Source organism: Molothrus aeneus, chromosome 20 (assembly GCF_037042795.1).
Source record: "Molothrus aeneus isolate 106 chromosome 20, BPBGC_Maene_1.0, whole genome shotgun sequence".
In the NCBI taxonomy this organism is placed as follows: domain Eukaryota; kingdom Metazoa; phylum Chordata; class Aves; order Passeriformes; family Icteridae; genus Molothrus; species Molothrus aeneus.
In genome coordinates this window covers 9,136,911-9,152,397 of record NC_089665.1, presented here as the reverse complement: position 1 = coordinate 9,152,397, position 15,487 = coordinate 9,136,911, and the positions used below count along the sequence as shown (strand labels likewise).

At 60.5% G+C, this 15,487-nt stretch overlaps 1 protein-coding gene across 1 annotated transcript; it reads left to right on the top strand.

The window, feature by feature from the left end:
• Positions 1-6,061: 6,061 nt before the first annotated feature.
• On the top strand, positions 6,062-14,611 carry TBX2 (T-box transcription factor 2). Its single transcript, XM_066563537.1, has 7 exons — positions 6,062-6,508; positions 7,212-7,479; positions 9,835-9,981; positions 11,145-11,221; positions 11,299-11,468; positions 12,700-13,313; positions 14,162-14,611. The coding sequence occupies exons 1-7, from the start codon at positions 6,144-6,146 to the stop codon at positions 14,609-14,611; spliced, it is 2,091 nt and encodes a 696-aa protein (XP_066419634.1). The 5' UTR covers positions 6,062-6,143.
• Positions 14,612-15,487: the final 876 nt, after the last annotated feature.

Here is a 15,487-nt window from a genome sequence, read left to right as displayed (position 1 = left end):
GCCCAGGACCAGCTCATGATTTATTCTGGCTGGTTTTATTCTCTGGCCAGTGAAATGCTCTCTCCAATAAACACGAGACAGTGATTTTCTGCAATTCTAAAAGTCAAACCTAGACCAAAACCACAACTCACGTGACGTGGGACCAGCGGCGTCAGATCCTGCTTCAGATGTGATTCCAGACAAGTTCCCAGATCCCGTCTGAAGCAAACAGGCCAAGATGTGAGACCTTGTCAGCTCTGCCCACGCAGGGCCGGCTCGCTCATCCTTCCTTTGATCCTCCAACTTCTGCCAAACTCCTGGCCCCAAACAGGGAGAAAAGGGATTCTGGGGACCAGGGGGGCTGAGTGACCCTCTGGGGCTGGGGGCTGCCCTGCACCTTCCCCCTTTCAGAGGCAACAGGAGGGGACTGCACCCACCAGGAACAGTTTGAAAATTAAAACTAACAAGGGAGAGAAACTGGAATGTCCCCTGTCCTCAAAGATTTTGTTGCCCAGGTACACGCAGGGTCCCCTCCCAGAAGGGGGTTTTTTGGCCGACTGGGGAGGTTGCACCGTGTGTGGAGCTTCCAGTGATTTTTTTCTCTGCTCCCAGAACCGATTCTGTCACTTTTCCCCTGTTCACCAGGACGTCTCAGGCTGCAGGAGTCAGGCAGCCTCGTCCCGGCTGCTCCAGACCCCAAATCCTCGCTGTTATTCCAGAGAGGGAGCAGAGAGAGGACCCCAACAGGATCATTTTATCAAATAACGCCGTTTGCTGGAGCTGTTGGATTTGAGAGAGGAACCCCGGCTTGCCCCTCCCGAGACTGGCTCCGCTCAGGGAACGCGGGCAGACAGAGGGACCCCGATTATCGATAGGAGCCGATAGAGCCCCCGAGGGGACAGCGGGACCCCGATTATCGATAGGAGCCGATAGAGCCCCCGAGGGGACAGCGGGACCCCGATTATCGATAGGAGCCGATAGAGCCCCCGAGGGGACAGCGGGACCCCGATTATCGATAGGAGCCGATAGAGAGCCCGAGGGGACAGCGGGACCCCGATTATCGATAGGAGCCGATAGAGCCCCCGAGGGGACAGCGGGACCCCGATTATCGATAGGCGCCGATAGAGCCCCCGAGGGAGCAGCGGGACCCGGGAAGGGCAGGGACACCGAGCCCGGGCTCCCGACAAGGAGCGCCCCGACGGAGCGGGCGGATCTGCGGCTCCGTTTCCCCGCAGGACCGAGCCGCGGTCACGCGTGGCGGCGGGCGGGGGGTGCTCGCCCCCGGCCCCGTCCCATGACGGCGATGAGGCGGCGATAATGCCATTAGGCCGGGATTACGCGCCCGCGCCGGGATGTGACACACTTTCTCAAATGGAAGTTTTTTAAACAGAGGGATTTGCACGATCCCCCACCGCGCCCCTCCATCCCCATCCCCGCGCCCGTTCCCATCGCCATCCTCGGGGCCAGCCCGGGTTCCAGGCGGGTCCCCTCGCTCTGGCACGGCCCGGACCGGGGCTCCCGTCTCCTTTTAAGGCAGCGGGCTCGGTGCGGGCTCGGCGCCGCGCCCCGACGTGAAGAGCCCCGGGGGCGCGGGGCTGGAGGGGGTCACTCCGCCCCCGCGCAGGGAGAGCGCTCCGTAACTCAAAACCAATAATAAAATAATTTCAAATTCAATTAAGTGCAGGTTCACAGCTCAAAGTGGCGCGGCGTAACGGGAGGATGGAGGATGCGTGTGTCTCCTCCCGGCCGGGCCGGGGTCACTCGCCGCCCGCCCTGCCAAACAGGCTGGGAAATGTGTTTATAAATTGTTCAAACTCTGGATAAACTTCAGCGGCGTTTGTGTCTGCGTCTCCCCGCATGTTGTTATTTTCCAGAAATCTGGATTACTGGAAATATTTTCTTTAAAGCTGGAGAGAAATCTAAACAGTCTGAGGGCAGGGGGATCTGGGGGGGCTGCCCGGGGGTTCCCTGCGCACCCAAGGGCCGCGCAGCTCCGCAGCCGCGCAGCGGGAGGAGAAGCAGGGTGGCGGTGCCGGGGCCCGTGTCAGACCGAGCATCTCTCTCGGCTGCTGTCGATAAAAGGGCATCGGCCGGGCCCCGGTGCCCGGCGGCCCCTCCCCGTCCCCTCCAGCGGGCACCGGGGCACGGCGGGGGAGCGGAGTCGTTTTCCCGGGATCTCCCGGGGCTCAGGGGATTCCCGCGGGTGCGAGGGGAGATGCGGCGCCCCGGAGAAGGAGAGGGGTGTCCTGGGCGCAGGTGGGTGAGATCAAACGAGGACAGTCCCGTCACACGTGGAGCTCTTTTCCTCCCTAGGTGGAGCGGAGAAAAGGGGCTGCGAAGCTGCTGGGGCTGCGGGGCCGGGTGGGACCGGGGAACGCGGCCCGGGGCTTGGGGGACCCGGTTCCCTTCGGAACAGAGGGAGCTCCCCCTGCACCCCGCACCTGCGGCTTCGCTCAGGGAGTCTCTAACGTCCCCAGGTCTGTCTGTCCGGCTGCTCCCGGGGAAGGACAGCGGAGCCCAGCCCTGTGGCACCGTGTCCTTCCCCCCATGCCACAGCCCGTTTCTACCCCCGATTTGGGAAGGTGCGAGCAGCCGGGCCGCCCTCCCCAAGGGCCCGAGGGTCTCCTCTTGCCGTGGCATCGCTGCCGGGGATGGGGGGCCCGACGGGTGGCCCTGGGCACAAGAAAACCCCTTTGGCCTGGTGCACCCGTCGGGGGGAGCGCTCTCCGGGGCGCGGGGCCGCTGCAGCCCGGCGGAGCCGGGAGGAGGGGAAGGCGGAGGCCCGGCTGCTTGTGAGAATTGTTATTTTTCATCAATCACCCGCAATTTGTGTAAGTGCCCCGGACAGGACACCAGCCGTCCTGCTGGCTGGGGTCACGGAGACAACACAGCGATGGAGAAGAGCAAATTGCATTTGCTCACCAGCTCACAGATCCAAATTACGGCCCTCGCATGGCGCGGGGAAGAGAGCGAAAGGTCCATGTGACATGAGGGAAATATGAAGGACTTTGACAGGTCTTAAACGGCCTGGCGCCAAGGCCTAAGTCTACCGGCTAAAAATAGAAAAGGGATGATGAGTGGAGATGGGCAGAGATGAAAGGGGAAGAGCGAGCGGGGCCGCGATGCGGGGCGGGCGGGGGGCGGGGGCGGCCCGACGGGACGGTGTTCCCGGGCTGGACCGAGACGGATCCACGGGACAAGCCCGGTCTCCATACGCCTGGCCCGGGGATTGGGGACCGGGACGGCTCCCAGGAGCCAGGCACGGCGGCCCCGAGCGCTGCATTGCCCTGGGGCAGGTTGGAACAACTTCCCTCGCAGGGGACAGCGCGGGGACACTCCCCGGGACACAGCTGCCCTCGGGACGGGAAGCGAGGCCGGTGCCTCCTCTGTCTCTGCCCGGTGCCTCCTCTGTCCCTGCCCGGTGCCCGGTCACCGACGGGCGATGCGCGGGCTCCTGCGTCGTGTCCGGGGCCGCGAGGGACGGCAGCGCCGTGGGTTCCCCGGTCCCCGTTGTTCCCCGGTCCCCGCTGGTCCCTGGTCCCCGTTGTTCCCCCATCCCCGCAGCCCCACGTCGCTACGGAAGGTCGGGAGCCGAGGCTGCTCTGGATCGGTTTTATTCTGCGGCGTTACAGCGGGGCGGGGGCGCGGGCGGGGTGCCGGACAGTGGCCGGAGGACAGGCGACATTTCCCCGCGGGGACACGGCCGCTCCAGGCCCAGAAGGGCCGGGCCCCGCTTCTTCCCGCGGAGCAGAGGGCGAGGAGTCCACGGGAGAACCGTCCCGGCGTGGGGGGATTCGCCCCGAGGCAATGAAAGGCTCCACTTTTTCCTTGTGTTGGGGGGGGGGAAATTGGAAAAAAAAAATACAAGCAAGCCCCACTTTTGCCAAAGCTGCCGTCAGCAGTTTTCCACGGCGGCGAGGAAGCAAAGTCCAAATTGGGTTTAAATTTCAGTCCCCGTTGCCCGTTCAATGGTCAGCGGGACACCCCGGGGGCGCGGTGCGGGGCCGGGCGCGGTGCGGGCAGAGGTGAACCTGCCGCGGGGCGCGGGGCAGGTGGAGATCGACCCCGAGATCCCCGGGATGGGGATGGGGCTCCGCCGGGGGCTGCGGGCGGCTGCCAGCAGGATGAACCGGGGCGGAGGAGCAGAGAGGAGAAGTCGGGATGGGAAGGGGACACCCGGGGGTCCCCGCATCGCACCCTGCGCGGGGAGCAGCGCCACAGGACCACGAGGGCTCCGAGCTGCTGCGGCCGCGCCTCGCTGCGCGTCCGCGGAGCGGGAGGGCCCGGGGACGAGGGGGGGACAGGCCGGGGGGCAGAGGAGGGGGCCGGCCGCCACCCCCCCCCCGTCCCGCCTGGTCGCAGCGCAGGCGGCGGGGGCAGGAGCCTTGGAAGGATGGCAGGGCGCTTTTTGAAGATTTGGGGGTAAATATGAAGTGACAAGAGACGGGTCTTTATTGTGAGGGCTCAGCCGCCTGGCGCCAGGGCCCTCTTCAGCCACCGCGGCCCTCAGTTAATCAGCGCAGATCTCCAAACCGGCCTCTCCGAGGGGACACCCACCGCGCCCGCCGCCCCCCCGGGCCCCGGCGCGGCGGGACCGGCCCTAATCCCTCAGCAAACAGCCCCGGAGTGTCCCCCCTCCTCCTTATCTGCCTCCCCCCGCCCGGGTAAACAGCCCCTCCGGCCGGGCACCGCCGCGCTGGCCCCCGGCCGCGCACCCGACGCGCCTCGACGGCGGGGTCTGGGGATCTCCTCCGCGGGCGCGGAGCTGCGGGCGGGACCCCCCCCGCTCCCGGTCGGGGCGGCTGCCGGCAGGGTGGGGGGCGACGGCAGGGAGCGACTCACCCGCGCTGGAGGTCGCCGCTCGGGGCCTCGCCGCCGCCCGCAGCTCTCCGCCGGGCCGCGCTTCCGGCGGCCGCCCCGTCGGCGCTGCGCGGCTGTGCGCGGCTGTGCGCGGCGGTGCGCGGCTGGAGCGGCGGGCGGGGCGCGCCCCACCGCGATCCGCTCTCCAGGATCTGTCGTAAGGCGGCCGCCGCCGGGCTCCCCCCGGCCTCTCCCCCCCCTTCCCGGCCCGCCGCCCCCGCGGAGACCGGCGGGGGCCTCTGCCGCCGCCCCCCGCCCCCGTGGCTCCGCTCCCCGCTCCGCCGAGGTGGCTCCGCGCTGGCCCCGCACCGGCGGCGCAGCCGGGGCTGACCCGGTATGCGGAAAGGAGCCGGGGGTGGGATTTCGAGCACTTTTCTCTGTCATTGGTTAATATTTTATTCTGTTGACATGTTTTCTTACTGCCGATGCTTCCGACACCTTCTTCTTCTTTTTTTTTTTTTCTCCCTTTTTTTTTTTTTCCCTTCTTCCCTTCCTCCCTCCCTCCGCGCCCCCCGCCCCCCCGCGCCCGGAGCTTGGCCGGAGCTGTCAAAACCCCGCCTATGCAGATCCACAATTGGTCTGAAACGCGTAAAATCAGCAATCAAGGGGGCTTGGCTCATTAGCGGGCGGATCAGAGCAGGAAGGACATGTGAGATAGTCACAGTTTTACAGAGATCAGGACAAGATCTCACCGCTCCCACTCGGCTCCTTTGGCCATGAGCAGCCCGAGCCGCAGCGCCGAGCGCGGAGCGCGGAGCCGGCGCGGCCCCGCCGGGGCGCAGCCCGGGCCCGCGGGGGTGTGAGGGCAGCGCGGCCGCCCCTGCTCCGCCGCGCCCCGCGCAGCCCCGCGCAGCCCGACCCGGCTTTTGTTTCTATTTTAGTGTCGGGAAGGACTTTCCTGGGAGGGCTCGTTCCCTCGCTCGCTCTCCCTCGCTGCAACAACAACAACAAAAAATAAGGACCTACTGTCTCCCCTCCGCAGACCGGGAGTCCCAGGAGCCGGGAACTGCCTCGCTTTTCCTTTTTTTTTTCCTTCTTATTTTTTAATTTCTTCTTATATTTTTTTTCCTTTTTTTAATCCCGAATCTAGTTCGGCTGATTTTCGCCTCTTTTTTATGCTTTTTTTTTTTTTTTTTTTTTTTGGAGACTGTGTGTGTGTTGTTGATTTTCCTTCCTCTTCCAGAGACTCGAGCGAGTTCGCTGGGCAGGAGAGGGGAAAAAAAAAATAAAACCCAACAAATACACACACAGAGCATTTTTGTAAAGGGAATCCCTCTTTTTCTCCTGGATTTGTGGATGCACCGATGAGAGATCCAGCCTTCCCAGGGACTGCCATGGCTTACCACCCCTTCCACGCACCCCGGCCGGCTGACTTCCCCATGTCCGCTTTCCTCGCAGCCGCCCAGCCGTCCTTTTTCCCGGCTCTGGCTCTGCCTCCGGCGGCGTTGGCGAAGCCCATGCCGGACCCGGGGCTGGCGGGGGCGGCCGAGGCCGGGCTGCACGTCTCGGCCCTGGGACACCACCACCAAGCCGCCCATCTGCGCTCGCTCAAGAGCCTGGAACCCGAGGAGGAGGTCGAGGACGACCCCAAAGTAACGCTGGAAGCCAAAGAGCTTTGGGACCAGTTTCACAAGCTGGGCACTGAGATGGTGATCACCAAGTCTGGGAGGTAAGAGCCGGCCCCGCGCAGCCCCCCCAGCCCACCCCGCACCTGCGCGGCCGCGCAGCGCCCTCGCCCCTCGCTCCATCCCGTTTCCCATCCGTCCCGTGAATTAACGCGGGGAGTTTCGATCCCTGGAGTTTTTCGGAGGTGTTTCCCCCCCGGCTCCTCCGAGTTTTCCCGTCACCGCTCCCCCCGCCTCCCGTTACTGCTTTTCCGAGCGCGATCCCAAATTAAATTCGTGCGCGTTAATTGAGCACTCGGAACCCCCCGCTCCCGCTGTTTACGCCGCTTCCCGCCGCTTCCTGCCCTCCTGCCAAACTTTCCCCACGTCCGGGGTCGTCCCCGGCCCTGCCCGTGGCCCCGGGCCCGGGGGAGGCAGCCCGAGGTGCTGAGCGAGCAGGTCGGCGAAGGGCAGAGAAAGAGAGGAAAACAAGAATATATTTTCTCCCCTTATTTCCCGAAATGGAATTTTTGAGCTCTTTCCCTGCCTTCTGCCACGGTGTGGGCAGCACAGCGGGATGAGAAGAGGTGGGACGGGAGGAAGGCTGGGAACCTTCAGCGAGCTGAACTGAAAGATGGTGGTTTGGGAGCAGCAGCCGGGGCCGGGCGGTGCGGGAGCCTCGGCGGGGCCGGGGCCGGGGCTCGGTGGGGCCGTCGGGGGCCGGCGGCGGGCGGGGGCAGCCCTGTACCGCTCTGGGTCTCTCCGCAGGAGGATGTTCCCCCCGTTCAAGGTGCGGGTGAGCGGCCTGGACAAGAAGGCCAAGTACATTTTGCTGATGGATATAGTGGCGGCCGACGACTGCCGGTACAAATTCCACAACTCCCGCTGGATGGTGGCTGGCAAGGCCGACCCGGAGATGCCCAAGCGCATGTACATCCACCCCGACAGCCCGGCCACGGGGGAGCAGTGGATGGCCAAACCTGTTGCCTTTCACAAGCTCAAGCTCACCAACAACATCTCGGATAAGCACGGCTTTGTAAGTGCGGCTGCGGGGCAGAGCGGAGCCCCCCGGGCAGGCGCGGGGTCTGCCCGGTGCGGGCTCTGTCCGTGATCTCCCCGGGTGAACCGCGGGGTTTCAGAGCCTCCTCCAGCCGTGTCGGGCTGAGCGGCGGGGCCTGGCCAGGCCTTGGAGTGGCCCGGCTGTCCCGCAGCCCCTGGTCCTGCCCGGCAGCGAGGGGCAGCTCCGGTTCTCCGGGGGAAAAAGGAGAGCTGGGCTGCGGGCAGCCTCGGGCTGCCCTTGGCTCCCGCATCCCCGGCCTGTCCTGCTGCTTCTTCCCAGCCTTCGTGGCTCTGTGGGGAGAGGAATTTTGGGAGGTGGATGTGCGGGGCCGAGGCCGTGCGGGGGCTGCAGCCAGGGCAGCCCCGACGGGGCGGTGGCCGGGCAGGGGCTGTCGCTGCCACCCGGAGCGAGCGGAGCCGGGGCCGGCGGCACCTGCGCCGGGCTCCCGCAGGCGGGAGAAGGGCTGGAATCGTTGGCACCATCTGCCTCTGAAAGCCCCTGTTTATATCCCCGTTGATGGTATCTGCATCACCTAAAGGAGGTAAAACAAAACGAAGGAATTAAGCCAGAAAAGCTACCAACCAAAATAAACAAAGAAAGGAAAAGGAAAGAGGGAGAGAGAAAAGAAAGCCAGCAGTGAGTGAGTGAGTGCTGGCCATTTGCAGAGACCCGCAGAAGGCAGGGTCAGAAGGCGAGGGGAGCGCGATCCTGCGGGAATGCTCGGAGGGGGAAATCCCAGCTCTCCTTCCTCCGAGCGAGCGTTTAGGGCGATAAAGGGAAAGTTCATCGTGCGGCGCTGCTGATACGGCAATTAGCGGGGAGCCGGGGGCTGCGGGACCCCGCTCGGGTGGGAGCTCAGAGCAGCTCCGCGCCTCCCGCAGAACTTTCTTTCCCCTCTTTTTTTATTTTTTCCACTCTCTCAATTTTTTTTTTTTCATTTTTTTTCTCTCTCACTTTTATTTTTTTTTTCTCTTAAGGCAGGAAACAGCGTCTTTGTTAAATAATACATTGCGAGGTTATTTATAGCCAGAAAGGTAAATCGATAGAGAAAGAGTCTAAAAAATATCTTCTTTTTTTTTATACTGGTGAAAAACTAGTTTGATTCAGCGCTTTTAACGGTTCGCCTCCTTCAATTAAAGATTTCTGGTGTCTGTCGTTGTCCAAAATCCGGACTGTTAAATCTGCGAGATGAGGGTTTAGCCAGTGCCCATCTGGTCAGAGAGGGATGATTATTTTTTTTTAAAGGAATGCAGATTTGCACGCCTGAATGAGACTTTTTGCACCATTTTTATGATAAATCCCATCTAGATTATATCAATATAACACCGATCCGACAGTTCATCAGCAGGTGATTATTGCTTGGGTTAAAAAAAAAAGGGGGGGATTTTTTTTATTACCTTCTAAACCGAAATGAAGTGATAATTATTTAGCCATTTGGCTGACGTTATTTGACAATAATTACTCAAGCTTTCGCCGTCCCTCTACGAATTCTGGGCAGTGAATTCTGCATTTCAGTCCGACCACAGCAGGTTGGGGAATTATTTAAAAGCTATCGTGCAGGAAAGCAGGCAGCGAGGGGCAAGGGGTCGGAGCGGCCCCGGGGGCGCGGCTTGGGCTGTTCAGCCGCTTCCAAAAATCCTCAGCCAAATCACGGGGAATTCGGGTTTTACTAAAAAAAAAAAACCAACAAAACAAACTCAGAAAAAAAAAAATAAAACGAAAGAGTAGAGAACGGCTTTGAGTGTTGGCGAGGCTTTCAGACACCTGGCTGGAAAAGAGAAAAAAAAGTCTGTTCCTTCTGCAATGTTGCTCCGAGACATAAATTTGCTATGGCTCGTGGTGAAACGCTCCTTTCAGGTCGCAGGAGCTGGCTGGGGCTGGCACCGGCTCCTGCCGCCCCCGACACTCACCCAGAGCCTTTTAACATTATTTTTTTTTTTTGTGGTGGCGAGGGATAGTAATTTATTTTTAAGGACGGAAATATGAAAAGCGGTGAGAAACGTGTCGAAAAGTCGCCTCGCGTTTGCAGGGTTGTAATAAAACTGGGAGATCCCTTTTGCTGCTTTATTGCCGTGCTTAACACCCGCAAAGATGCTGCTCTGCCTGCGTTCCCTGACCTCCTTCTTTGGGGACAGATCCTGCAATGGCATCAACAAAAAAAATTAAGAAATCTCCTTCTCTGGCATCCGCCGGAATTCCTTCCTCACGGTGAATTTGAGTGGTGTGGTTTTTGGGGCTGTTTTCGGGAGAAAAGGGGGTTTTTCTTTAGGGAGGGAGCTGGAGGCGTGGGGCTGACGGCAGCCGCGGGCTGTGCTCTCTCGCCCATCCCAGACCATCCTGAACTCCATGCACAAGTACCAGCCCAGGTTCCACATCGTCCGGGCCAACGACATCCTCAAGCTGCCCTACAGCACCTTCCGCACATACGTGTTCCCCGAGACCGACTTCATCGCCGTCACTGCCTACCAGAACGACAAGGTATGGCCGGGCAGCCCTGCCCCTGTCCCTCTCCCTGTCCTGTCCCCATCCCTGTCCCCATCCCTGTTTCCACCCCTGTCCCATCCCTTACCCCATATCAGGGTATTTTTCTGTCTGTGCGTGTTGGCGAGGATATTTCAGGGCAAAAAGCAGCAAGAGTAGAAAGGTTCAACCTCAAGCCCTCAGAATAGGATGCACCCTCATGCTGCTTGTGTTATTATCGCTGTTTTTAGTGTTAACATTAGTGCTGTTGTCAGTATTTTTATTATTACTGTTAATAATTCCCTCATGGAGTTTGTTGCGCCTTTCTGGGCCGTGGGAGTCTTTGCTTCAGGCTCAGGTTCTGAAGAGCAGTACCAGGCCTGGGCAGCCTCACCAAGAAGATGCCCAGGGCTCTGGAGGAGCCAAAAAATAGAGGCAGATAAGCTAATTTTAGTTGCTTTCGTGATTTAGCAAGTGTCACTCCGTGAGCAGGCAGAGCCAGGAGAGCACGATGGGGAGCAGAGAGCCTCTGCCGTCCCCTTCCAAGAGTTGTGTGTGTGTCTTAACCCAAAAGCTGACCCCCACCTCCACCCCTGGCTGCTGATGCTAATTGACAGCTCTGTCTGAGGGTCCTGGTGGGCTTGTTTCCCTCGTAAAGTTTATGGCGAAGAGTCACAATCGATTAAAGAGCACTTTGTCTGCTCGGCCGCCGCAAGCTGCGCGGCCCGGCCGCCGGCCGTGGGCCCCGTCGGGCGGGGGATGCTCGGGCCGGGGGATGCTCGGGCCGGGGGATGCTCGGGCCGGGGGTCGCGGCGGGGCCGGGCAGCCGGGCCTTTTCCAGAGCCCCTCTCGGGGCCGTGTTTCAGGGCCATGCATTATTGAGCGCCCTGATGTCGCCGGCCTCAGCAGCCCGTGGCAGGGAGGGATAAGAATAGCTTTTAACCAGCGCCGAGCAGCTCAGTCGCCATCTTCCCTCCGGGGGGCCGTGAAAAATAACTTCCTATCATTAAGACGCTATTAATAATTCAAGCCCAAACCTCAGCATCATTTTTAATAAAGCATGCGGTGTGTTAACGCGGGCTCCGCAGCCTGCGCCGCGCACCCCGCGCTCCCCGACGGCGGCGGGGAGGGGGCGGCCGGGGCTTCACACCGCCCCTTCTCTCCTTCTTCCCCCCCGGCAGATCACGCAGCTGAAAATCGATAACAACCCCTTCGCCAAGGGCTTTCGGGACACGGGCAATGGCCGGCGGGAGAAGAGGTAAGGGGTGCGCCCGTCCCCGCCGGCTCCGCGCCCGCGGGGGCACGGCCGGGGCCCGACGCTGCCTTCTCCCGCAGGAAGCAGCTCTCGCTGCCGTCCCTGCGGATGTACGAGGAGCCCTGCAAGCCCGACCGCGACGGCGGCGAGTCGGACGCCTCCTCCTGCGAGCCCTCGGCCGTGCGCGATGCCCTGCACTCGCCCGTGGGTGCCCTCCCCAGCCCCCTGCGCCTCAAGGGCAGCGGCAGAGGTAAGGCAGCATACGGTCCCCAAATGTCCCCAAACGTTCTGCTCGTGCTGATCTCCTGTGGGCAGCGAGGCAAAACATTGGGGAAAATAAAGGTGGGGATGCGCACAGGGGAGCTCAGGGTTCTAAAGGATAAAATCAGAGGAAACGCAAATGGCATTCACGAGTTGCAACGTTTTTCTCTCTATGTATTTTCTTTTGAATGTATATTTGATCCTCTATCCACCTGATGTGAATGTAATACTTCTTGTATTTAAATTATACAAGAAGAAATGGCAAAGCAGCCTCTGTGCTGGCCGCGTTAGCCCGGTGTGCCCTGCCTTCCATGGGAATCTCACCCTCTCCTAAAAAAGAGAGAAAAAAGAGAAAAGAAAAAAAATTAATACATTTGAAAGAGGAAAAAAATGTTGTAACTCCAGGGCTATAGGCTGGTAAATGAAAATCAACCAGCATCTCCCACACTGCAGTTGTTGATGCTGGGTTTTGTCTCGCAGCACTATCAATCTGCTCTTTAAACTTTCCACCAACTCCATTCCCTGCAAACCTTCATCAAAACTGCAACCCCCCACCCCGAGCTGCAGGGAGGGTTTATTACACCCCTCTCCACTTTCAAAGGCTTCTCTGAATATTTGCCCCAGCCTGCAGAGCTTCACCTCACCCGCACCAAAAGGCTTTTCTCGTTTAGTGGAGCCGTTCAGGCAGGGGCTCAGCTCCCCTCATCTCGCATCCCCCTGCCTCCTCTGAGGGCTCAATGGGGTTTTTTAAATTAAAGCCCTTTTTACAGAAGTCTGTACCACACTCCCAGCCTTAAAACTGCCTCTTTAACCTGTCTCAACCTGCACATTTGGAATAAATCCACGGTGCACTGGCAATCAGCTCCATATAATTAAATAGACGCAGGACCATTTCCTCCCGCGCTGCCCACTGCCCGCTCTCTGCAGCCCGCTTGGACTTTGCAGCTGAGGAGAGCGATGCTGTAACAGGTTCTGCTTCTCCATCAAACATGTTTTCCTGCCTGGCACAGCCACAGGACTTGCTGTTGTTAATCCCCATTCTCCAGAGCGACCATAGCACGAGGGCCCATTTCTGTCCCCAAGATGAGTCTCTCCCATTAATAATGATCGCGGCTTCACTGTCCAACCTCTCCCTGACACCAGGGCTCTTGTGAGTGACCCCTTCCTCGCCTCCCCTGGGTGCTTCTGCTCTGACCCTGTGCCCCTCCATCCCCTTGCAGAGGAGAAGCCAGGGGCTGACAGCGACACGGAGGTGGAGAAGGTGTCCGAGGAGCGGCCGGTGGCAGCAGCCAGCCCCAGCGCGGAGGACGCGACGCCCCGCGGCAGCCCCCGGTGCCCGGAGGAACGGAGCAAGGAGAGGCACAGCCCAGAGAAGGCCAAGGATGGGGCATCCCCTCGGGAGGGTCCTGGCGAGGGCCTGTTCAGCACACGGGGCCTGGAGAAGGACAAGGTGGAGGGAAGGAGGAAAGAGACGGAGCCGGGCAAGAAGGACACGGAGGGCGGCGGGCTGGGCAAGGAGGCCTTCGCCCCGCTGATGGTGCACACGGACAGCCCCCCGCACCTGAGCACCGGGCACCTGCAGAGCCTGGCGCTCTCTGGCCTCCATGGGCAGCAGTTCTTCAGCCCGCTGGGCGCCGGGCAGCCCCTCTTCATCCACCCAGGACAGTTTGCCATGGCGCCCGGCGCCTTCTCTGCCATGGGCATGGGACACTTGCTGGCCTCGGTGACCGGCGGGGGCAGCCTGGAGAACGGAGCCCTCTCATCCGCCCCAGGCGCAGCAGGGACGGCCACCCCCTTCCCTTTCCACCTCTCCCAGCACATGTTGGCCTCTCAGGTAAGCCCTGTGTCCCTAACCTTATCCCTGCTGTCCAGTTGTGCCCTGGAATCTCCTCTTCATGTTCTCCCAAAGAGCTCCCTGAGTGAGCGCAGCACTTTGGGGATGCAGGTCAGGCCTGGCCAGTGTCACCCCCAGTGTGGGGACATTCAGGGTGGCCCCCTTGAGAGAAAGGAGCTGCTGGTTCCCAGCCTCCCCCAGGCCCTCTGCAGCCCACAGGGACAAGAGGTGACACACCCCTGAGATGTTACAGATTTGGCACAGGCAGAACACAGAGGACGTTTTGAAGGCGGCTTCGGGGTTGATTTGAGAAGGAATCTCGATTTTTTTTGCAGCTGCTATGGCTCCTCCATAGTCAAGGGCAGAGGCAGGAGCTGTGGCCCTGCCTGACCTGGCTGTCCCCATCCAGCAGCTCCCTGTCTTCCTGTCAGCTCTGAAGGGCTCCCACAGCGCCTGTGCTGATGCTGCCTTTCCCATCTCCTCTGGTGGAATATATAAAGATGTCTTTGAACTCCCCTAATTTATCCATCCTGCTTAACAATGTGTTTTAATGTGTTTAAGGGGCTGTGATGCTGCACAGGCAGCATGCGGGGAGGGGATGGGGCAGATCTCAGGCAGGGGTTTGTGCTCGGTGGCACCACCCTGGCTCGGGATGGGGTGGAAGGGGCTGTACCCCCTCTGTGTGGAACGGGCTGATACCCCCACACTCTGTTTTTAGGGTGATACTGGGCTGTTCCATCCTTGCCTTGGCTTTTTTTGGGTACACAGCTGTGGAGGGACGGAAGGAGGGGTGATGCAGCAGAGCAACAGCACAGCTCCGACAGCTCTTTCTCTCTCTCTCCCCTCAGGGAATCCCGATGCCCACCTTCGGCGGACTCTTCCCCTACCCCTACACCTACATGGCAGCGGCCGCAGCGGCCGCCTCGGCCATGCCGGCCACCAGCGCTGCCGCCGCCGCGGGGCCGCTGTCCCGCAACCCCTTCCTGGGCAGCAGCCGGCCCCGCCTGCGCTTCAGCCCCTACCAGCTGCCGGTGAGCATCCCGCCCAGCACCAACCTGCTGACCACCGGCCTCCCTGCCAGCCTCAACCCCGGCTCCGAGGGCTCCAAGGGCGGCAGCAGCCGGGAGCCCAGCCCGCTGCCCGAGGCGCCCCTGCACAAGGGGGGCGGCCAGCGCCCCGCCGCCTCCCCCAAGGGCTCCCTGAAGGAGTCCCTCAATGAACTGCAGAACATCCAGAGACTGGTGAGCGGGCTGGAGAGCCAGCGGGAGCTGTCACCCGGCAGGGAGTCCCCGAAGTGACCGGCGGGGCGGGCAGCGAGCCCTCCCGGCGGGGCGGAGAAGCACTGGTATTTTGTACAGCACAGTATAAATATTTATTGCGGAGCGAGGGCTGGGAGCGAGCGGGGCTGCCGGAGCGGAGGGACGGAGCCCGGCGGCCGTGCGGAGCCACCACCCCGGAGCCAGGAGGGAGCAGCTGGAGCGCAGGGCTTGCCCACCCCTCGGGCTGGGGGGCTGGGAGCGGCTCCCCCCGCCCCAGCGAGGCCGCGGAGCCCCCAGGACCCCCCAGCCCCTCGCTCTGGGCACTGGGTGAGGAGCTGGTACCGAGACACCTGATGGACGGGGCGGCCCCTGCTTCGCTGGGGGGTGAGAGGGGCCAAACCCTCATCTGTGCAAGGGGAGGGGGAAGGAAAAAATAATTTAAAAAGAGAAAAAAAAAAAAGAGATAAGAAAAGGAAGATGGAAACCAAACCGCCTCGGCAGCCACCGCCAAGCAGGGCGGGCACGGCCGGGGGAGCCTCGTGGGTACCTGGGCAGATATTTATGAAATAAATGGTAATTTGTGTAAATAAGCTATAAGGATCCCAGAATATGCAAATTGGTATTAATTTATTCAGAGTTGTACATTGGTGTGTACATAATATTTAGAGTTTAACTCCTCGCATTTAAGTTTTTTTTTTTTTTCATTTTACATGAACATATATATTGTAAATGAAAACTATTTAGCTCTTTGTGATTGAAGGAGATATCGGTTTCTCTGTGTTTTAAAATATTGTTTATCCCGCCTGTTCTCTAGGACAATCATGTGCCACTGATAAAACAATTTTTGGAGTCATTAAAACTAAGATTTCAATCCTTTAACGGACTTTTGCAAGAAAAAAAATAAACTAACGAATC